The sequence below is a fragment of the Miniopterus schreibersii genome (genome assembly GCF_964146895.1).
Source record: "Miniopterus schreibersii genome assembly, chromosome: 10".
In the NCBI taxonomy this organism is placed as follows: domain Eukaryota; kingdom Metazoa; phylum Chordata; class Mammalia; order Chiroptera; family Miniopteridae; genus Miniopterus; species Miniopterus schreibersii.
This window is the reverse complement of record NC_138110.1, coordinates 38,812,032-38,835,018: the sequence shown is the minus strand read 5'-3', so window position 1 is coordinate 38,835,018 and position 22,987 is coordinate 38,812,032. Positions and strand designations below refer to the sequence as shown.

At 49.0% G+C, this 22,987-nt stretch overlaps 1 protein-coding gene across 2 annotated transcripts in view; it reads left to right on the top strand.

The window, feature by feature from the left end:
• The window catches only part of CABLES1 (Cdk5 and Abl enzyme substrate 1), a gene marked incomplete at its 5' end in the record, with an annotated part of 94,974 nt that extends 74,829 nt beyond the window's left edge, over positions 1-20,145 (top strand). For both annotated transcript variants that reach the window (XM_081150265.1, XM_081150266.1), the window contains 6 exons: positions 1,217-1,313; positions 2,534-2,690; positions 3,710-3,813; positions 15,315-15,421; positions 16,666-16,873; positions 18,727-20,145. In XM_081150265.1, the coding sequence (XP_081006391.1) occupies positions 1,217-1,313; positions 2,534-2,690; positions 3,710-3,813; positions 15,315-15,421; positions 16,666-16,873; positions 18,727-18,867 (814 nt within the window). In that variant the 3' untranslated portion in view covers positions 18,868-20,145. The remainder of the gene's footprint in view (positions 1-1,216; positions 1,314-2,533; positions 2,691-3,709; positions 3,814-15,314; positions 15,422-16,665; positions 16,874-18,726) is intronic.
• Positions 20,146-22,987: the final 2,842 nt, after the last annotated feature.

Genomic DNA, 22,987 nt, shown 5'->3' with positions numbered 1-22,987 from the left:
TGTCTCCATTGCACTCTACTTATCATTGATTCCTTCACCATTTTATATTTTCCTTGTTTTTGCTTAGGGACAGCACCTGAGTTCTTATAGAGGACAATTCCTGAGTATGGCGCCTCTCCAGGCCACACAGCAATACTGCCAACCTCAGGTGGCATTCACTAACAAGTACTGTCACAGAGACAGATGCTGGAAGACAGTCCTTCCCAGATGTGGCTGCAATTTAGAATCACCTGGGGAGCATTTAAAACTCCTGCCACCCAGGTTGCACCCCATAACAAAAGAAGCAGAATGGCTGGGGTGGGAGCCAAATGTTCAGTAGTTTGTCAAAAATCCCCAGGTGATTCCAGTACACAGCCAAGTGTGAGAGCTCTGTGAGGAGAGGGGTACTATCCTTGAAAATGTGAGCAGTTATGTCTGAGCATAGCCTCAGCTGGCCCATCTTGCATCTCTAAGGCAACCTCTTATACTAGCGATATCATTGGGTGCAAAACCAGTTTCTGCAAGCTACTGTCCCAGTGACCTTGGCAAGTCGACCTACTCAGGGCCTCGTTCTCCTCATCTATAAAATGGGATTATAATTGCTATACAGGTCTGATAGGGGCATCTTAAAGAATGAAGGAGATGATGTGTGAAAGTCTTTGTCAGTTATGAAGTGTTCTATAAGTGCTTATCATTAATATTGGAGATTACTTTTTATACGTTTTCTAGGTGGCCTAGCAAGGTAGTTGGGGTGACTGTTGTGGCATTAATGCTCTTGGTACCAGCAATAAACCTGAGAACTGTTTAGGACAAGAATTTCTTTCTCCTGTCAATTAAGGGCAAGTCAAGGAGATGGTCTTCCCTGGATTTAAAAAGAAGCCAGCAGCTAGAGCCCAAGAGAACTATTGTCCCACTGTGCCCAGGGAATGCTCCCTGGTTCCTGTTTGTTGACCATTTAAGAGCAGAGGGACCTTGCTGACAGGAAGGGAGGTGGTTAATCCATTGGCTTCTGAACCTGACTTTCATGTCCGGGCTTTCTGTTCAGTTGGATGTCATTTATATCAGAGTGGGTGGAACTGCCCAAAGAGTGCCGCTGACAAGCCCCAAAGGAGGGACAATGGGAGACCCTGTTTGGTCATTTTCGTCAGTGTGACTGTGGTGTCTCATGTAGTAAGCATCATCATGTGTCTTTTGGGTGCAAACAACAGCCTTTTTTCCTTTGGCTTGTCCTCCCCAGGGATTTGAAGTTGGATGGAGGGAGACAATCAACAGGTGCCGTGAGCTTGAAAGAGGTCATTGGCCTTGAAGGCGTGGAGCTGGGAGCTGACGGGAAGGTAAGGCTGCCTGGCTTCCAGTCAGTGAGTTTGGGCCGATACCACAAGGGTCAGGAAGCAGAAGCAGTGTGACAGACCACAAACCTCATTCGTGGTTGGGGAGCCAGGTGTGGGGCACATTCCTGGGCATACGATGCCAGCCTTCCTGCTCCCCCAGCGTGCAGACGGAAGTCCATCGAGGCAGTGACTAAATAGCAGCACATCTGTTTCTCTGCCCATGCTGTACACAGCAGAATGGGAGATACTGATCAGTATCTTGGGCACACACATGCATCCATGTGCATGTTCTGGGATGGAGTGATGACGGGTAGTTGAACATGCACTAACTGATGGTGTCAGCAAGCAGCATTCCCACTAGAAAGTATTTTTGGTTTCCTGTAACCCTGAGAAGCTAAGAGTCCCTCAGCCTTAGATAGTGACCACCCAGCAGCAGCGCTACCACATTCCTCTTTCACCCACAATTCACTAAGCTGCTGGGTTGAAGTCTGAGGAGTGAAGGTTGAAATCTGAATTTGACCTCTGGTGCTGCATCCAGACAGTCTTTTGTAAACCCTTCCAAAGCCTGTTGGTGGAGACCATGCAAGTGTCTCTTTGGGGAAGCCGTCCCAGCATAGTTTGCATGCAGGTGAAGCTGCTGGGGTGGCAAATGACCTCCCTGCCACCCCTTCCCCACACAACATCAGCCCTGAGCTCACAGTGCATGAGCCGTGTTTCCCCAGGCAGGTGAACAGAAAGATACTTGTCTGTTTTCATTCCTGAAGGCTGAGTGTTCACACAGGAATGAGGGAGGATGGGACAGAGATGAGCATCATGGATGACATCTGCCAAAGGAACACAGAAGTCACCGTCCCTTATCAGAGACTCCTGGGGCCCCATGTGTCCTGGAATTCTGCACTTGCTGGGTTATGAAAAGTATTAACAGTTGTGCCTCACGTATTACACAACATCCCAACAGCTTCTAAGATAACACATTGTTTTCAAACACACTTTTCCGCCACATAACCTGAGTACTCTCACCAAGTGGGATAAGTTAAAACTACAGACAGCCAGTTCTGGTACAAATTTGGCCAACACCGATTTCATTTTCCAGATCTCATTGATTTTAGAATTGCAGAGAGGGGACTGTGGACCTGAACTTGGGTAGCCATGTAGCTTGGTCAGAATGCAAGCCTGACATTGCCTGGAAATAATCACCGGCCATTTTTGTCTTCACCTTTTAGACTGTTTCTTATACCCAATTTCTGTTACCCACAAATGCCTTTGGAGGCCGGAGAAATACCATCGACTCCACCTCCTCCTTCTCCCAGTTTCGTAACCTGAGCCATCGCAGCCTCTCCATAGGACGAGCAAGTAGCACCCAGGGGAGCCTCGACACAGGTAACCTGGGGCCTGGCTGGGTCTGGTAGCTTGCAGCGGACGGTGTCCCGATGTACAGTGTGGAGCAGGTCTCCCTGTAGGCAGACTGACGGACAGGGGTCCCTGGAGCGTGAGCTCATCCCACAGGCCACATGACTTTTGGATGAGCCCGATTTCTGGCCGTGGAGGCTCAGAAACAGGCCACAAGATGATCTCTCTACTGAGATGCCTCAGTCACCAACCCCCTGAGCTCCCACAAGGAGAAATGCCAAGGCCACCACTCTACTCTTCACCTCACCAGTTGCCTGCTTCTTGCCTACATTTTCACAGTGCCAAGTTTGGTTATTCTTAAGATAACTGGGCCATGATTCTCATAGTGGGTGAGCTGAAGGAAGCTTTGAATGCTTCCAGCTCTGCCTGTATAGAGCTTTGTAAGAATTGATGTGTGGGAAAAAGCTCTTTATGATGCAATATTATTGCTCTCCAAGAAATTCTAGGTGAATGTGGAGTTTCTTAGGCCTGTCCAGGTGCTGAGTTTGGAAACACTGTCCTAATGTTCCAGCCCCATCTGGTCATTTACAGCTGGTGCCTGCTTTGATTTGTGTTTATATGGACATAGTAGCCTGCCCGAAGGATTCACACCAAAGATATGCTTCTCACATGGCACAGCTACTACTTGATCTGCAGGTTTAGAAAATGAGCCTTTTTGGCGCCACATTTTGTAATCTGTGAGTGTTCACTGCATTTTTTATGCTCTGTGGGGTTTTGTGTTCTCCCGGGTCAGGGAGATTAATGTGTATTTTTCTAAAATGGAGGAAAAAAACCAGTCATAATATTAAGAATTTGGTGAACCCTTTTGGGGGAGGATGCACTTTGTTGGCACACAGAGACAGCTACTGAAAGAGCAGGCGACGTGACTCTGAGCTAAATGCCCCGAAGCCAGCCTTTTTTCATTCTAACTCTGTACTTGGCATTCACCCAGCTGCTTCTCCTGCTGAGGGTCTGGGGCTCCTAATTATCACTTTGCATGTGATCCTTAGGCAGCGACCTGGGAGACTTTATGGACTACGACCCAAATCTCCTGGATGACCCCCAGTGGCCTTGTGGCAAGCACAAACGAGTTCTGATCTTTCCTTCATACATGGTGAGTAGCGATGGACAGATGATGGGTTTGCTCACCCCTCGGCCTCCAGGGAGTAGTTTGGAGGTGCCATGCATGCCTTCACAGACAGTTGCTCTTCCTGGGACTGGAGGACTTGTTCAAACACTGCTCAGCCTGGAGACCTTCTTGAGGATGCTCCAGTGTGGCTTGCTTAAGGATAGACCACTGTCTGGCTGGTCCAGGATTCTACTGGTCACCTGGCCTGCATACATCACATTAGCTACCAGCTCAAGGTCAGGAACCCTTTGAGGGGGCTCACCAAAGCTTGTATATCCATATGCCTCACTAGGAGAGGATCAGGCAGTCACTGGCAGCACTGAGTTCAAGTTCACCTCTGTTTGGAGTTCCTTGGTGAGTGTGGGCCTGCACATGCACTCTGAGCAAACATTTGGCACCGTGCTCAGGATGACAGAATTATCTCCTGGGAAAGTGAAAGTAGGACAATGTGGGTGTTAAATTCAAAGCCTCTCCTTGCTGTTTTTACTTCTTGGGCTTTTCCTGTTTTTCCCTTTTTGTAATTTTGGTTTCTGCTGCTGGCTGCCCACCATTTCCCACCACTCTGGGCTGATGTCTCTCCAGAGATCAGTGGAGCCTAACAGGGTCTTGTGTACTTTTGGGGAGGCAGACGTGCCCTGACTGGGAGGCAGGCAGAGCCTGGGATGCTGTGTGGCAGGGGAGGAGAGTGGGGCTTAAAACCACTGCCCCAGGCCTGCCACACATCAGGTGGGAGAGCACTGACCCAGAATGCCCCCACCACCACCTGCCAGGCCCAGATGGGGCGGGCACAGCCGAACACACCTTGCCCGGGCTCCCTCACTCCTCCCCAGCTTGTGCTGTTCTAAGCAGCCCTAGCCCCAACAGTGAGCAGAGGGTCTTTTTCCTGTGATAGGCTCTTGTGTCTACAGAAGCCAGAGTGGGACCCAGCCCTGCATATTCAAAGGGCACCTGAACACTCACTAAGAGCTGAGAGTTCTCAGCAGTGGGGTTCCACCCTCCAGCCTCTCTCCTCATGGAACATTTGGCAAGTAGCTGACATCAGAAAAATACTGGGCAGAACTCAGGCCCTTGCCAGTTGCTTTCAGCATATATCCTCTTGTAATTTGGCAAATAGCTTAGAGATCATTCTAATCTGCCACATTGAGTCAGAATGAATTACCAAAGGCATTTAGTTTAAAATTGCCCCCATGCCTCACTCTCTTGTCCTTTTTCCCCAGCTGCTAACACAGAAAGCAAAACCAGAGCTACAGATAGTTATTTTTTTCCACTCTGTGACCTGTGAGATCATTTACTTCTTTAAAAAAAAAACAAAAAACAATACCCAACCAGAGCTTATTTATGTAAGCTAGCACATAATAAGTGTTTAATAAATGACCAGAATCATCGCCCTAGTGTTAAGGGAGCAACTGAAAGGTCATGACTTGTGTAAGAAGAAGGACTCTTTATGTTCACTGCTTTATTTATCAAAGTTCACTTTATTTATTAAGTGGCTTGGGCAGGAAACTGGCTCAGGGAGCCAGAGTGAGGCTGCCACAGTTGACAGACAGGAAGTGGGGTGTGGAGGCCAGAACTCCTGGCTCAGAGCTTTTCTCACTTTGCCTCTGAATCCCACATCCCTCAGCACTCAGTGGCAGAGCTGCCGACTTCAGGAGGACGGGAAAATTATTCTCTGGGTCAGCAGTTGAACAAATTTCTAGGTACCCGAGAGAATAAGAGGGCACGCTGTTTGTATTGACGTTGCTGTTTGGTGGGGAGCTCATCCACAGACGTGTTATGTCTGGTGATAACACTGCCTCTCCTTTTATAGGCCTGGTGTCAGGCTGGTGCCAGATCAGGTGTTTTTTTTCCCTTTAAATTATTTCATTGTGAGCTTCAAGGTTCTGCGCTAGAGTCTACGTGTGTGCACCTGTGCACATGAATAATTTTCCCTCCTTGGGCAGTGTGCTGGATGACTTGCCAAGTCAGCATATATGTCCTGTCCCCCTTGTTTTATGTTCCCAAGCAGCTCATTTTTCATTTCCCCACACTGAATCTACAGCCCATGCTTCCTGTAACAGTCCATTTTTTAGAGAATGAAATTGTTCACGAACTGCATTTGCCTGCTCAGCTCCATAAGACCTACATCTTTTGGCCACAGATACTGGCTCTTTGATAAAATGTGAGATGCCCACTTTTCAGCATTCCTGTCTTAGTCATTGATGTGCATGTCATGTGAGCCTCAAACCTGCTCCCAGGAGACTTCCTCTCTAGAAGCGGTCATGGAGTACCGGGCTGTTTCACGTGCATTTTACTTTGAAATGACAGGAGCAAGAGTGTGGAGTTTGGAGATTTTCTTCAGTTGCTTGCTTTATTTTGTGTATTGGGTAACAGGTATAGAATCTGTCCACTCAGCCAGTATTGACTGAGGCCCTATTATGTGCCAGGCCAGGTGCTTCCTTATACAGTGGAGATTAAACCAGCCACACTCCCCACTCTCCTCGACCTTTTAGTGAGTGGAGAAGTCTGGGCGTAAACAAGTAGAGAAACCACTGTAGTCATGAGGAGTGTGAGGAAAGTGGTAGGAGATGACCAGAGGGTTGGAGGTTGGAGGTGGGTCTCAAGGAAGGCTCCTCTGAGAAAGGGCACTGAAAGTGAGCTGTGAAGGGACAGCCATGCCAGGCCTCAGCAGGGAGAGCCCTGTGCGACACCTTGAGGTATGAAAGAGGTTGACTTTGTGTAAAATCAGTATTTTTAGCAGTAAGAGCCACTGCCCTTCCCTACACAGACACACACACTCATGCACACACAGGAAAGTCAAGCCTGTAAAATGATGATCCTGACAACCAAGGTATACAGAAAGAACTACAGGTTGTTCAACCCACGTTGTTGAAGGGCCTCTTTGAGGGTCTGTGGTACATCCTGACCCTTAGGCAGGTGGGGCACTGTGCCCAGGCAGACAGATCTGACTTGGTGCACTCCCACTGTGGTGTGAACCCTCATTGTTGGCAGGGTGCCCCTTGCAGGCATATATCACACCTGTGCAAACCCTGTGCAGCCCACTCCTCTGCCCATCTGCTGAAGCCTTTGCTTGGAGATTGGGGAAGGGAGGGACATGCTGGTTACTGACCTGTGAAATAACTTCCATCTCCCTCAGTGTCAGCCCCCAAGGCCTTTGGGGCCCTGCTGCTAATACCTGTCTCCCTTAGGGCCCCAGGGCAGCTCAAGTTAAGCCAGCTTGTTGGAGGCCTCGAGTCTGGAAACCAGGGCTGTTGTCCGGTGTTTTGGGGTGTCCTATACCTGTGGAATATCAGGGTCTGAGATGTTTCTGTGGCCTCTGCAGAGTCAAACAACCCTGAAAAGTAATGAGCTAGTCCTTTTACCCCATCAAATCCTGCTGCATCCATTCTTCTTTTCTTTTCATATTAAGGTGTAATTTATATAAAATCAGATGCACCCATATTAAGTGTACAGTTCCATGAATTTTGCAACCTCCTCTCTGATCAAGATATAGAATATTTCTATCTTCTTAGAAAGTTCTCTCCTGCCCATCCCTCTGCCTTTCACCCCCTCCCCACGAAGGCTACTGCTGTTCTGACTTCTGTCACCATAGATTAGTTTTGCTTATGCTAGAACTTCATATAAATGGAATCATATACCGTGTACTGTTTTATTTTTTCATCTGTCTTCTTCCTCTTAATATCTGTGAGATTCACCTATGTACTGTGTATCAGCAAGTTTTTAAAAAATTAAGTAGGATTTCTTTGTATGCATATACCATAGTTTATCCATTGTCCTGTTGATGGGAATTTGGGTTGTTTCCAATTTAGGGATATGATGAATGTTGCTTCTATAAACATTCTTGTATAAGTCTTTTTGTGGACCTATATTTTTATTTCTCTTGAGCAAATACCTAGGAGCAGGCTTTCTGAGTCATAGTGTAGGTGATGCTAACCAGCCAGGATGTAGTCAGATGTATATTTTCATTCATGTTTGTTCTAAGTATGTGATAAAAAGGCCACTCATTGCTATGGTTGGGACATGTCTTAAAGTGGGGAGGGTTCCAGAGGTGAACATTTCCTTGAGGCTCAGAAAGAAGCCTGTTATTTACACAGTTTAAGTGGCACCCCTTTAACATCGGCCTCGAAGTCATAGCTCCGATTGTGTTTTTTAACTTTGATCCATGCAGGTCACGCCCACTGCCAGCCACTGTGCAAGGGCAAAGGTGACATTTTGAACAAAAAAATTCCTGGGGCAGGTATGGAAACCAGATTGTCGCAGCCCCTGTGGGTTTGGCCTAGAGTTTCTAGAAGGAGGCCGCAGAACATGAAAGGATGCGGAGCCTGCTGGCTGCATGCAGGTTCTTGCAGGGCCTTCGCTAATGATGGTGTTTCTCAGTGCGGCGAGGGGGGCGGGAGGCCTGTGTCGGAACTGGATGCTTCCTGCCTTGTGTGCCGCCTGGCTTGTGATGAAGGTTTCACTGGAGAGTGGTTGTTCATCACTAGAACCTGGCGGCTGAAGTCCATAGTGGTTTACACACACACACCCCGTGGGTGTGCAGAGCAATTAAGAAGAGAAAGTAAGTGAAAGAGCTGACTGAGGCAATGCCAACAAAATTAACCTTATCTGAATGGATTTCTGGATCCATTTTCAGGGGGAAAAATCCCTCTGGAACTGTTTTGACAGAAAGAAACCCTACTAATGACCTTTATGATATCTATAGGTATATAATTCTCAGGAGGACATCACTTGAACTGATCTCCACGATAAAGTACCTGTTCTTTGATGTACTTAATATTACCATTAAAGCACTCATAGAAAAACCCTTCTTTCTACCCTGCATCTCCCAGTGCAGTGGGAATGTATCTTAGAACTTAGTATTTTTGTATAGTGTGAGATGCTGAGCAGGGGGAAATAGGAGACTCAATAAAAGGAAGACACTATTGTGGTGGGTGACTAGACTCTGCTCTGCCCCGCACACTCCCTTCTCCCTGAAATTGCCTTAGTGATGTAAGCGCTTACTTACCTGTCTGCATAAAGGTTTACTGAGAAGCTAAAGCAGCTTGAGCCCGCAGGGCCCTCCCTTGCAAGGTTCCTTCCAAGGCCCTTAGATTTCCAGGTGCACAAAACTTATTCAATTCAGGAGACCCCATTTAAGAAAAGTCATGCCTCGTTGCAAAAGCACAGTGGGTAGGCCCCTCCCGAGACTTGAAACAGCTCTAGAGCGTCCGCAGCTCCAGGGAAATCTGCCAAGCCCCTGCACAGGAGCTGAGAGGCACGGTCCTTGAGGCGTGCAAGGTTTTGGTGTAAGTGTTAAAATGCCTTATTTTAGTTTTTTTCTGGTTTTTTGGGGGGGTCGTGCAGGCAAGGGGTTGTGAGAGCTTTATTGAATATAATTCACATATCATACAGCCCACCTTTTTAAAGAGTACAATTCAGCAGGTTTTAGTATATTCACAAAGCGTGCAACCATCCCCGCAGTTGATTTCAGGACATTTTCAACCCTGTCATACCCTTAGTCCCTCACCCCGTGAGCCCTAGGCAACCACTAATCTGCTTTCTGACTCTCTAGACTTGCCTATTCCGGACATTTCATAAAAATGGAATCACACACTATGTGGGCTTTTGTGTCTGGCTTCATGGCGTAATGTTCATCCATGTTGTAGCATGCTTCATCCGTGTAGCCTGTGTCAGTATTGTGGTGGGCTTTTAAAAAATCTTCTTTTCCTTGTAAAAATAATACCAAATGAAATATTAGCTTTACATTTTACTCAAGCTGTTGCAGCATCTGCTCCCTTTCTATGCATTTGTCTCAGATTTTTATAATCATTTTTATGATTTTTAACATGATCTCTATACGCAGTTCATGGGCTCACGATCTGCGCCCACCATTTAAGAAGCGTGCATTTAAAACTGCATCCACATGCTGTCCGTGTGTATGTGTGAACTCGGGGCCACATCCACCCAGTGTCACCGCAGGTGGGTGGATTGGACTGCTCCAGAAGTTTTTGTAGCACCAGGTAAATATGACAAATATTTGAAACTGAGAGTAAGCTTTTGCACTACCTGTTAAATCTACACGGTCGTGTAAAAACCTGAAGCAGAGGCCGTTTTTCCTGTGCTTCTCTCCTCAATTTTATTTCAGTGAAGGAAACTGAAGAATTGCTCCCCTAAGGAGAGAGAAGGGAGAGTAAATCCAGGATTCTGTATTTGGAGTCGGATGGGTAGAAATAGCAACAACTGCAGCCCCGCCCGCACGGGCTGGCCGCCCACTCCCATAGTTTCCTCTGATTTACTGTCGTCTTGGGGAAAGGATTAAGCGCTTGGAGCAGCCAAAGTGCCCAGCTGTTCGTGGTCAGATAGCTTGAGCCGAGGGTCGCTGAGCTGCTTAATTACCTCAGCGAGCACATAACATCTGTTTTCCCAGTGCCCAGCTGAGAGCCCCAGGCACCGATGGACGTCCGACAGGTGCGACAGGAGCGGGATAGCTCTGGTTGTGCAGTGGCTCCTGGTGCTGGAAGGAGCTGCAGAGATCGCCGTCTGATCTCCCTCCTTCCTCCACAGGCGAGGAAACAGAGGCTTAGGGAGGTTGCCTGCCTCCCCCTGGACTCCCTGCAGGCTCCTGGGGCTGGAACCCAGACCCCTTTGGAATGGTCTTGCCCCCAGGGACCGCTGACCCAGAGGGGAACAGCAGCAGAGTCTACAGCCAGCTCACACCTGTTCAGAGCTGCTCATAAGAATTTCCAAGGAGATGCGGAGGGCAGGAGAGGAGGGAAGGAAGGAGGAGAGACTAAGCAGGCCCCAAGGGAGAAGCACCTTTCACGTTGTTTCTGTTCAAATCAGACTAGCAACCTGTGTGCTCTGAGCCCCTCACTGTCCTCCAGTGCTGTTAGTAGGGCCTCTGTCCCACCCCCACCCACCTGCTGCCTCAGTTGTCTCCTCACTGGCCCCACTACCTCCCGTTGCAGCCCTACCCCAGCCAGAGAGGCCTTCACTTTTCGGCTTCGAGACTGTTGCCATGGGCCGGGATGGGGCCCAAGTTCAGTGCCGTGGAGGCCCCCTCCCTACTCTCATGATGAGTAAAACCTGTATTTGTCTTGTAAGCAAAGGATGTCTCAGTGTCTCCTCAATAGATGTGGGAGACAGTTGTGGTCTTACCATCTTTTCCTGTTATCTCAGAAGGGATTCGTGGTGCCAGCCCCCCTGCTCTCCCTGCCTTTCCTAGCTCTGCCTCCAGCCGGGCAGGCTGGCGGGGCTCCCTTTTGAATTGCGTCGCCCTGGGCATTCTGTTTTGGTGGTCTCCTCTCGGCCAACCTTCCCCTCTTCCCCTGTAAGCAGCTTGCACACACAGCTTCCCTGCAGCCAGGCAGCTGCGAGAAAATGCGTTTACAGGAACTCTCACCCCAAGCACAGGATGACTCCACTCCCTCTGCAAAAACACAAGCGGGACCAGAGCTGCCCACCCATCACACAGCCCGGCCCAGGTACCAGCCACTGCTGGGGCTGCAGAAGCCCTGTACCTGGCGAATCTCATGGCCTGGAATCAGGTGGCGTTGAAAATAAGAAGGAACCACACATCCTGTTTATTAGCACTTTGAAAAGAGATCTAGAAAAACAGCACTGGCCTCACTTTTAATTCATTCTCCTTCAAGCTGGATTGAAGGAGTGGCTGGAGGCCCATGGTGATCCCATGACTGTCTCTCAGGATTATGGTGAAGTCCAGCTTCTAAAGAATAGTATAAGGCTATCTCAAGACAGATAGGACCATGCAGAGGAATCGTGGCTGCTGTATCCCAGAAAGTGTTTCTTAGAGAGAACTGGAGCTGAAGACAGCACAGGCCATCCACCCCCTGGAATCTGCCTGAAGTGGGTGTGGCCCTGGGCTCAGATGATTCTTCCAGTACCCAGAGTCTGGCCCATATGGGGCTGGTGTGCAGCAGTGGGTTCCAGGTGCAGAGTGTATGCAAGACCCTGTCTGAGCAAGGGTCCAGGAGCAAATTGTCGCCTTGGGGGGCTGCCCTGATTGTGTCCCTGTGCAGCTGAGTGTGAGTAGAACCTGGAGCAGCCCTCTAGTCACTCACATAAAGCAGATGATGTAGAAGCCAGATGAAGAAACTGAGGCATGGAGAGCTTAAGCAGTTTATACTAGGCTATCCAGCTGTTTTAGGGCAGAGCCAGGGTTTAAACCAGGCAGTCAGGCTCCAGAGTCCGGGATCTTCCACACTGAGCTGCAGCTCAGCGAAGTGGAGACGAAAGCCAGACTGAAGAGAGAGCTGTCTTAGCAAGCAAGGCAGGCAGGGAAAGAAGAAACATGGAAAGTGCGCCCTCATACCAAGGCTAAGTCCAAAAGCTGCTGCCTGGGGCAAAGCTGGGCTGGTCAGAAAGCAACATGGCCATAGAGCAACACCCTTACAAACAGACACTACTGCTAGGGGTTGAATTGTGTCACCCAAAAAAGATAGGTTGAGGTCCTAACCCCCAGTACCTCAGAATGTGACCTTATTTGAAAATAGAGTGTCTGCAGATATAAATCACTTAAGTAGGGTGGACCCTAACTCAGTATGACTGGTGTTCTTATAAGAAGACACAGAGAGCAGATGGTCTATGAACACAGACACACAGGGGAGACACCGTGTGAAGGAGAGGCAGAGACTGGAGTGATGCATCTCCAAGCCAAGGCATGCCTGGGACTATCAGAAGCCAGGAAAAAGCATGGCTCTGTTGACGCCTTGATCTCAGACGTTTAGCCTCCAGCACTGTGAGACAATTTCTGTTGTTTAAACCACACAGTTCATGGTACTTTGTTGCAGCAGCCACAGGAAACTAATACAACCACTTTCACATTCTCCAGCCTGAGATGCTCAGACTGACATCCGTGATGTACCTCCAACCTCTTACTACCATCTTGAGTCTTGGAGGCATTTTATTGCCCCAATAGCCAATGACCTCACTCCCAAAATAGAAATAAGCAAACAGACTAGAATGTATTTGGGGGCAGTTGCCTCAAGTACGGCAGCAGCAAGCCTCCAGCGAGCAGTCAGCATTCACAGTCTCTTTTCCCAGATGCCCTTGGGTTTCCCAAAGCAGCCACCCTGGGAATGCTGAGCCCAGCTGACTTGTGTCTATCCTGTATCTTCCCTGATGGACTCCTCCCTCTGCAACACCCCCTGGAGGCTGAGGAGGCCAGAGCTGCTGGCCATCTGGAGGTCAGGAAATGGGGGGCCTTGGCAGAAGAATGGAGGTTTGCAGAAATTGCCAATGCCTCCCCAGTGAGTACAGTTATGATAGTGGTAAATGCCACCAATGAAAGAAAGTAGTGTGTCCATCAGTCACCATTCAGCATCCATTGGAGCTAATTTTAGAAGAAAGGGAATTATTAAATATGAATACCAAATAGCTCATAGAATCATGGGGGAGGCTGAAGAAACAACCTAAATTGGGATTTCAGGAATGATCCCGAACGCCAAGCTGCAGAGCCAGGCCACCAGGGGAGCTGCTCCAGTCCCCTAGCTCCCGAGGAGGCAGTGCTGCCACCGCATGGTCAGGAAGCTGCCCCTGCGTGTCACACCTGCATAACGGACACCCAGGGCCCCAGGACTCCTGCCACAACTCCTCGTGGCAGCAGAAACAGCAGAAGCACGGCCTCTGCTTCAGGTCTGCCTTCTCATTGGTACGTTGGAAAGGAAGAGTGGGAGTTGTATTTGGAATCCTAGGTGCAAAGGGGTCGGGAGGTACAGAAGGCGTCTGGGAGGGGAGTCAGATATCCAAACCATAATGTATAATGAAGGGGGGTCACTGGAGGGCCCCTTGACCACCAGGGGTTTAGTGAAGATGGGCCTGCAGAAGTGACATTACAAGGTGATCCTGCAGAAGTGGATGGCTATTAGCCAGGCAAGGAGGATCTGATTTACATAAAAATCACCTGGGCAACATCAGGGTGCAGACAGCAGGGCCCCACCTCAGACACTGACTCAGTGGGACTGGAGCCGAGCCCAGTTTGCTGCCATCCTCCCCTACGATGCTCTCGATAAAATTCTCCAGTGTCCTTTAGGTATGTTCTGTTCTTTTTGATCTTCAAGATAAACCTATGAAACAGCCCCGTCAGGTGTTTTTACCTGTACAGAGAAAAAAAAGGTGTGGCAAAGGGAAGATAAGCCACTTTCTCAGAGTTCACCAGTGTGCTAGAGTGAGAACCTCTGCTCACCACCGTGACCCCACTCTCCACTGCTTATTTCCATCTGATTAAGAACAGAAAAGCAGGAAGGCAGCAGATGTGTGATCTGGGAGACCTGAATCCCAGCATCGGCTCTGCCTCAGCCCGAGCCCGCTGCTGAGGTCCCGGGCCAGCCTCTCCACCTCTCTGACTCTGTTTCCTTATTTGTAAGGTGAGGTGGCTGGAATGCATTTGTAAAATTTTTTTGGTCAATAGGATCCTTCTTTCAAGAGAAGTGTTGTGTGTATCTACATATAAGACAGAAAAAAGCAGAGCAACTATGGTTGCCTCAGGGGAGATCCAGACAAGTCCCCCTCACCCCTAGAATATGCATGCTTGGGGCTCACAGGGCTTCAGCCCTCAACAAAGGCCCTCGACCTTTTGCTTGAGCCTTCTCACGTCATTGCTAACCTCAAAACTTTTCATCTGCACAGGAAGAGCCGGAGGCTGTCCCTGGGAGTCCAGGGTGCCTGGGTGTGGGCAGATACTGTATGATTCCATTTGTATGAGGTACCTAGAATAATCAAAATTATAGAGACAGAAAGTACAATGGTGGTTGCCAGGAGGAGCTGAGGGGAGGGGATGGGGAGTTTTGTAATGGGTATAGAGTTTGAATTTTGCAAGATCATAAAAATTCTGGAGATGGATGGTGGTGATGGTTTCACAACAATGTGAATATACTTAATGCCACTGAACTACACTCTTAAAAATGGTAGAAATGGTAAACGCTATGTTATATATTTTTTCCCACAATTAAAAGAGTAGTTAACATTTGTTGAGTACTTGCTGTATGCCAAGCACTACACAGAGCACTTTACTTCTCACGTGGTTCTCAAAATAGCCAGAGAAGGAGGCACTGTTACTGTTTTCATTTTACGGATGTGGAAGCTGAGGTTTGGTGTCATTTAATAAGTCTCCCACAGCCAGACAACTAGTGATGGTCAAGTGTGGATTGCACCCAAATCTATGCCGGTGAGACTGCAGTGTGTAAATGACAGGCTGAAACACAGGAGCTGACAGGGGGACTCCCCTCCCTGCCAGGCACTGACCCCTGAAGATCGAGAGGCCAGTGTTTCTGAACGTCACCTGGTCCTACTAAGAGCAGGAACTTGGTTCCCCTCTACCTTCAGAGGCCACAGCCTTGTTCAGGCTCCTGGATTCAGCAGAACCCTCATTGTGGAGCTCACCTGGGTTCCCCATTACATGGTGGTGTTGAAGTCATGGGTTGGCCATAAATTGCACATAATTATTGCGCAGGACCCTGTAAGGAGTGACCTTGTTGCCCGATCTGTTACAGACCACAGTAATCGACTACGTGAAGCCCTCAGATCTCAAGAAGGACATGAATGAGACCTTCAAGGAAAAGTTTCCTCACATTAAGTTAACACTCAGCAAAATAAGGAGGTATGTGGGCATTGACATCCCCTTGAACTTTCCCTTCAATCCGTCTCCCAGCAGGCATTAAACGTATGCTTTGTGTGATGGTTCAGGTGAAATATGGGCACATTCAGCAAAAAGAGGCTCACGAGATGCTGGCTGCTGGTGCCTCTGTGAGAGAGCCAGGAGAAGCAGGGCAGAAGGCAGGTCTCTTGACACAAGCTGACAAGGATCAGGGAGAGGTGCCTTCAGTTTAAGAATCATTTCACACTCTCTGCAGCTCACAAGTTCAGTGTGACTTATGTTATGGAAAACTCAGAGAGAATAGGAAACATTGGGTTCCCTGCTTTCTCAAAAGACAAAAGATTGTGGGAAAAGAGCTGGTATGGTAGGGTTTGAGATAACCCTTTACCCACAATCATCTGCCCAGAAGTGACAGCCAAGCCCTATCTTGAAGAAGTTAGCAAAACAGCCAAAGCAAAATCAGGCCGGTGTTTCCCCTGTAGCTGATTGGATTGACTCTGGTGACTCATGTCTGCCGGCAAATAGTCAAGAGGACTTGCCTGGCTGGGCGGGAGAGAAACTGACTTACGGTAGTATCTATGTTCCAGGACAGCACTGTGTGTGTGGGGGGGGGGGGGGGTAACAGCGGCTAGACTGTGTATAACAACATGATGTGGGAATAAGTGCCAACGTTTATGTGCACATGAATCTTAATACTGATTTGATGCTGGCATGTTTGGTTTGACAAGCCAAAGAGGTAAGAAAAATTAAGTATTCTCATTTGGTCCTCTTGCTGGGCAGCTTTCCTAAGCACACTGTTGCTGTGCTCTTAGCCTAACCCTTCTCTGACGTAAGTAATGACCATAACCATTATTCAGCAGAGCTGACACCAGCTACCTAATTTATTTCTATATTCCTCTCGCTGGGATGACCGTAGTTCCCCTCATAGTTTCCCTCTTTCATTTGGACAGCTCTCCAAGTTTCCAGAGAGACCCTCAGACATCCACTAGGGCTCGATGTGACCCTTTGTGACCTGTGTTGACATGGTCTAGACGACTTCACCAGCGAGAAGAGTCTGAAGCCCCAGCAACTTGAGTGTATTCCTCACACATTACTTAGCTTTCTCACTCGCAGGGATTGAGTCCCATTTCCCATCAGCCTTCTGAGAATGAGGAAGGAAATGCTTTCTCGATGAAGTCGCCTTTTTCTTTGGGGCCCCTGCTACTCGAAGTTCTAATAAGACTTCCCTCCTTCCTGTCTTTCTCCAGCCTGAAGCGAGAAATGCGGAAGCTCGCTCAGGAGGACTGTGGCTTCGAGGAGCCCACGGTGGCCATGGCCTTTGTCTACTTTGAGAAGCTCGCCCTCAAGGGAAAGCTAAACAAACAGAACCGGAAGCTTTGTGCTGGAGCATGTGTGCTGTTAGCAGCCAAAATCGGAAGCGACCTCAAAAAGCACGAAGTCAAACATCTAATTGATGTAAGTGGCCCATGTCCTGATAGCTGGGGTTGCACTCACTTTCCTCCAGTTTATTCTCACAGCCCCGGAAACCACTGTAACGGCAAGGGGTCTTGTGGACGGTGTGACCCGCAGAGTGCCCTTCAGACACATTGGCTCAACAGACCTTGGCTTCCTGTGGCCTTGGTTGCCTCTTCTTTGGGGGAGAGTGTCTCTTTCTTTTAAAGGAGAGCCTCATCACAGTAAGGAAGCACTGATCTCCTTAGACAAATATATGAATGCCTGTTTCAAAATACTGTGTATTCATAGAAAACTTGAGGTATGGGAAAGCAACAGATTAGGAGACAGTTGCCATTGAAGAGATGGTCTGTTACAGTTCCCAAGAGGAGGAGTGTCTTAGCTCACACTGCCATAATAAAATACACAGACTGAGTGGCGTAAACAACAGTCATTTATTTCTCACAGTTCTGGAGGCTGGAAGTCCAAGATCAAAGTGCCAGCTACTGCCCTATCTGGTTTTGCTCAGTGGTTAGAGCATCGGCTTGGGGACTGAAGGGTTCTGGCCGGCCAAGGGCACATACCTTGGTCACAGGCTCCATCCCCGGCCCAGTAGGGGTGTATGTGGGAAGCAACCAATCAATGTGTCTCTCTCACATCAATGTTTCTCTCTCTCTCTCTCTGAAAAGCAATGCAAAAAATATCCTCAGGTGAGGATTAAAAAAAAGAAATGCCAGCTATTTCAGTGTCTGGCGAGGACTCTCTTCCTGGCTTGCATATGGCCACCTTCTCACTGTGTCCTCACGTGGCAGAAAGGGGGGGGTACACTTTGGTTTCCTCTTATAAGGGTACTAGTCACATCTTGAGGACTCCATCCTCATGAGCTCCTCTAAACAAATCACCTCCCAAAGTCCACACTTCTAATATCACATTGGAAGTTAGGATGTCAACATATGAACTTTGCGGGGGACACAAACGTTCAGTCCATAACAAGGGGCCGCACCATGCCATGGGGGTCATGCAGGGAAGTACCAGGGTTGGTCAGAGGGAGAGGGAGACATGTGGGCAGGAGACTTTATTGTGGTTTCTGCGGGAAGAAATGGTCAAGGCAGGGTAAGTAGGCTTAAGACTGTCTAATTGAATCATTTCAGTGGGCTCTGGGACAGAGGGCCTGTTCTAGTTTCTGGTTGTCTGGTACCCAGCCCTGGGTGATCAGGGCGGGTGGATAGTGGCTTAGAGAGTGAGAGCCGGTAGGGTAGGTGGTTGGGGTGTGGAGTCTAGATTGGTCAGATTGCATCTGGAAAGTGTACTCACCCGGGAGTTGTTCCCTTTCTTCAGGAATTGGCTAACCCTCACTAGGGTCCTCATGTACAAAACAAAGACCAAACTAAGCTCGCCCATTTCTGAACTTTCCCCAAGGTTATTTCTTTTGTAGGTGATTTGCTATGGTTTTAGTCTTATCTCTAAGCCCAAATAACCTAGTTGGAACAGTGGAGTTTGAGTCCCAGTTTGGTTTGAGTCTCAGCGTTGTCATTTACTGCCCATGTCATCGTGGACAAATTACTTAACCCCATGAATGTGTTTTCTCATCTGTAAATGGAGATAAATGTGAGATATGGAGAGACCAAATGATGTCATGGGATGTATGTGAGACCCCTGCAGACCGTGGGTCCTCAGGAAGGCTCGATCCCTTCTCCACCAGGACCAAGAGCAGGAAGCATAGCTCATGCCTCCCTTTCCTTCTCTACAGTCTTGCTCACGATCGGTTTCTGTGTAAACACTCACCCCCTGATGGGTAGAGACTCTACATGTAAAGAAAACCTAGGCTTTTCATTTTAAAGCTAAAACGCTTTTGGTTTTCTCTAATTCTTTTGCAGAAACTGGAAGAGAAGTTCCGGCTGAATAGACGAGAACTGATTGCCTTTGAATTCCCAGTGTTAGTGGCCTTGGAGTTTGCCCTTCATCTGCCAGAGCACGAAGTCATGCCCCATTACAGACGCCTGGTCCAGAGCTCCTAGCATAGGCCCCCAGGAGGGCCGGGACCACTTCCGCGAGCTCGGTGGAGCTGCACTACTACTGGAAATGCAGAAATAGAACTCAACATACCGAACTTTTCCCTCTCAACAAACTCGTTGTTTTTGTGTAGAAGCAGTGCCGGAATCTTTTCAGGGAGTCTTTGGTCTCGCTAGCAGAGATGAGCTGTGAGCTGGTCACTACTCAGCAGGGGAAGGGGAGACCCGGGCCGGAGATGCAGAGGCCCTTCCAGCTCTCCACTAGCAAGAGTTCTTAGCCATCTCCATCCCAACCCTCCTCCGGGGCACACACAAACCTTGCAAGCGTGGTCCAGAACCTTCTCTCCAGACCCACCCCAACTCAGCACGTGAAGTTCTAGAGCGGAGAGGGGAAGGCAATTTGCAGAACTTGGGGGAAAGCTTTTAAAAGATACCCTCACAGTGTCAAAAGAGCGTGCCAATCTATTTTTGTATCAGCTGTTGAAGTGCACTTTCCCCCGGGGCGTGTGCCTGAGTGAGTGTGACTGTCTGAGAGGCCGCATCAGCCCTGTCCCAAAGCCGGCGCCACCCTTAGAGCAGGCCTCAGCCTGGGGTCCCGAGCCAGGCTGACCTGGCACTTATTTCTGGATAACCTCTGGATAACAAACACTCTCTCTGTACCAGATGGTCTGACATCCTTTGCCCTTAGAAAATGACCTTGTTTCTGTTACTTCTACCACCCACGGGACAAAAGCAAGCTCTCGGTGTCGAATGGGTCCCGTGGGAAGGCGCGGAGTGTGGCGCTCTGTACCCTCCTGCCGCGTACCTTGTGAATATATTTAACCTTCGCACTTTCCCACTGTGGAGACAGCCGGCGTTGTGCTCCGTGGTGTGTGTACTCCTGTGCTCTATGTTAGAGTGCAAAATAAGCGCATTTGTTGTGCTACACACACACATATATATATATATATATATATGTGTGTGTGTGTTTTATAGACGTCCATAACAAGGGTAAAATACATGATTAGTATTTTGAGGCTTTTGACAGCTGGGACCAACTGCATCCTGAGCTGAGGTTGTGTCCGTTGAAGAGGCAGTGACTCTTATCGCCACGTATGCGGGGCTGTTATTGCGGAACTTTAACTGTGACTTGTACTGACTTGCTGGGACCACCTGGACGTCACCTCGCCATCTCTACATCACCACCTTATAACCGCAAGAGAGAAGTGCCCACTGGGGTTCACCTGTCTGGAGAAAGCCTGTGGCCATGTAAAAAAAGAATTAAAATATTTTATTGTTTCTATATACATGTATGTGTATGTTTAGACACACATGTCTCACTAGTCACCCTTGGCCCTGCATTACTGATTCATCTGCCGCCATTCCCACCGCAGATGTCACCCATGGACTTGAAGCTTCTCACATCACCCAGAGAAAGGGCGCTGGGAGAACTGAGGGAATCCAGCTTTAGTTAGCAGAGCTTGAAAGAATCTGACAGTCACACAGGAGAGAAATTCTAGGAGCTGCTGGCAGAGAGCAAACTGGATGGATGCTCACATTTTCCAGAGTCGTAGATTTAGCTGAGTTTAGTCCTAAATATTTTACTAACAGATTTCTGTAGCTGAGTGCAGTTTAAGACTGATTTTGTTGGAGGGCATGATGAATGTGATCTTTTTGGCTAGATCAGCTAACATTTAAGGGGCACCTACTGTTTATTAGGCAAAGATGGGAAGGATGCACAAAGCATTCAAAGCATCTCCATCACCTGAAATACAACGTGCCCTTTGCCTTCCTCTCCTGGTGTCTGTCACTTGCCGCTCTCTGATGAGCCACCCTCGTTCTCAGCCCGCTCAGCTCCCTGGTAAGTGCCTGATGGGTGGAAAGCTGAGAAATGGGGCCATCGACATCTAGAAATTGCTCCCTGCCCTTTGTCTACCTTGAGGCTTCTGCCAAGCTCCAGGGCATCCGATCAATGATAGGCCACCAGTCCAGACATGGGGATGACAACCTGTGTGTCCTTCCTGTGTCTTAAAATCAAGCAAATATTTTTGGATGTGGGGCTTTTTGTTCGGTTTTATCTTTTACTTGGTAGACTTAAATTGTTGGTCCATGTTTTTAAAAAGTCTCCTTAAATTTTATACTCCATTGTGGCCTATGGATTTGTTGAGTGAGGAGTTTTATTGGTTTTAATTTAATTGGGGGTGGAGGTGGGTGTTGAAGATGAAAGATTTTTGTCAAAAGGTTTCCTTTTGCTAGTCCATAACATGAGCTTTCTGAAGGGAAAAAAAACAGCTCAGACGGGGTGGGGATGGGGAGAGCATAGCTCACTGCTCAGTGATGTGGTGTGCATCTCAGGCACTTGCCCAGCCCTGGGCTTTGGCAAGGAGTCAAGGAGACCCGAGTTTGTGTGGGGAGGAGGCCACTCAGCACTGTTCTAGGCCACTCAGCTCTACCCTTCCACCTTCCATGGCTCCTTGCAAGCCTCGCTCCCTCTCGGGCCTGCCCTGAAGCCTCTCCAGCCTCCCCCCCCCCCCAGATGTCTGTGGGGCAGCCCTGCCCAGCCACATGCTCCTGGGCACAGCACTAACCGCTCTGCCTGACTTGGTTTCCCCAGACTGTCCTGGGGGTCCCAGGGCTCTTCTCTTCTAATCAGCCTTGGCTGTTAAGTCAGGTAACAGATGGGAACAAACCAAGCACAGGCTGGTGCAGCTGCCCTGGGGAGGAAGCAGGCAGCTGCTGCTCCGTCCTGAAGCAGTTGGCCCGCTACGTGCCCTGCCTGGGAAGGCTCTGGTCCTACCCCCAGAGTGCCTGCCCTTGGGGCCTGGCCTGGGCCAGCCCAGTGACACTTAGATCTAAGCCACTACTTCCCTTCTTTCCCCCTAGTCAAACCCGTATTAAAGCAGGAAACACATCAAAGCCGTTCATTTTCCTTATTCGTTGGGGGGTTAGGAGGGGGTTTGTTTTTTGATCAAAAATTACCCTACCATAGTTTGTCATCCTCTCCCAGCAGGTGCATTTTGGGGTGATCCCTTAAGCTACAAAAATCACGCCATCCCAGGGATGGGGAACCTTTTTTCTTCCAAGGGCCATTTGGATATTTATAACACCATTCGCGGGCCATATAAAATTTTCAACTTAAAAATTAGCTATGCAAAAAGCTCCTAGATTTATTGAATTTCGAGTCCCGCCTGCGGTTGCCTTGGCAGGGCCAGACCAAATGATTTCGTGGGCAGTATACGCCCGCCCGCCTGGCCATTTCCCACCCCTGCCCTAGACCCTGCCTCGCTGGTGTGGGAGCAGGATGTTGGGAGTCCTTCCCTCTCCTGTCCCTCAGCCCTGCCCCCTGAATTCCCCCAACAGCAAATAAAGCTATTTACTGCCCCTGCTGCTGAATTCTTTCTCGCGCAGACATTTCCCGTTGAGGGCCTGACATCCAGCCCTCGCCGGCCTGGCTGGCCCCGTAACCCATCGGAACCAGCCATCTGCAAATGCAGAGGAGGCGCAGGCTGGAGGACAAAGCAGAGCTGAGCCAGGAAATTCTGTTACCTGTTAATTGTGTTACCTGCCCAGCTATGGAAGAAGTCCTTCAAAGAAAGGGGTTTGCCGGGGAGGGGGGGGGGCGACATCCTGGGGGCTCGCCTCTCCCAGAGGTGACCTAAGTTCACATCCCAAGGGCTGTGGGGCCATTTGGTTGAGGCCAGCGGCGGCCAGGTCACTGCAGGGCAGATTAGGAGATTGCTGAGGGCTGAAGAAGGGAGGAAACATCCAGACTGTGAATCTGGAGTCCCATATCCTTAAACCAACTTAAAAGGAGGCTCCAGTAGAGCAGCTGCAAGGCAGGATGGGGTAAGAAGCTATAAAAGAAGAAAATGATAGGTGATGACGATGATGGAAGTTCCTCTCACTGCCAGAGGAGCCCAGTGCCGAATGTGTGAGTACTCACCCAGAGAGCCCCCGCCCCACAAAGGACCAGTCAGGCTTACAAACCGATTTTCCAGAAAGTCTGCAAACACAGGGCTGGTTGAACAAAGCCTGGTGAGGATGGCACTTGCCTATATACCATCTCACGAAAGCGTCAAGAATTGATGGGAGCCCTGGCCAGTGTGGCTCAGTGGTTAGAGTGTAAGCCTGCACACCTAAGGGCTGC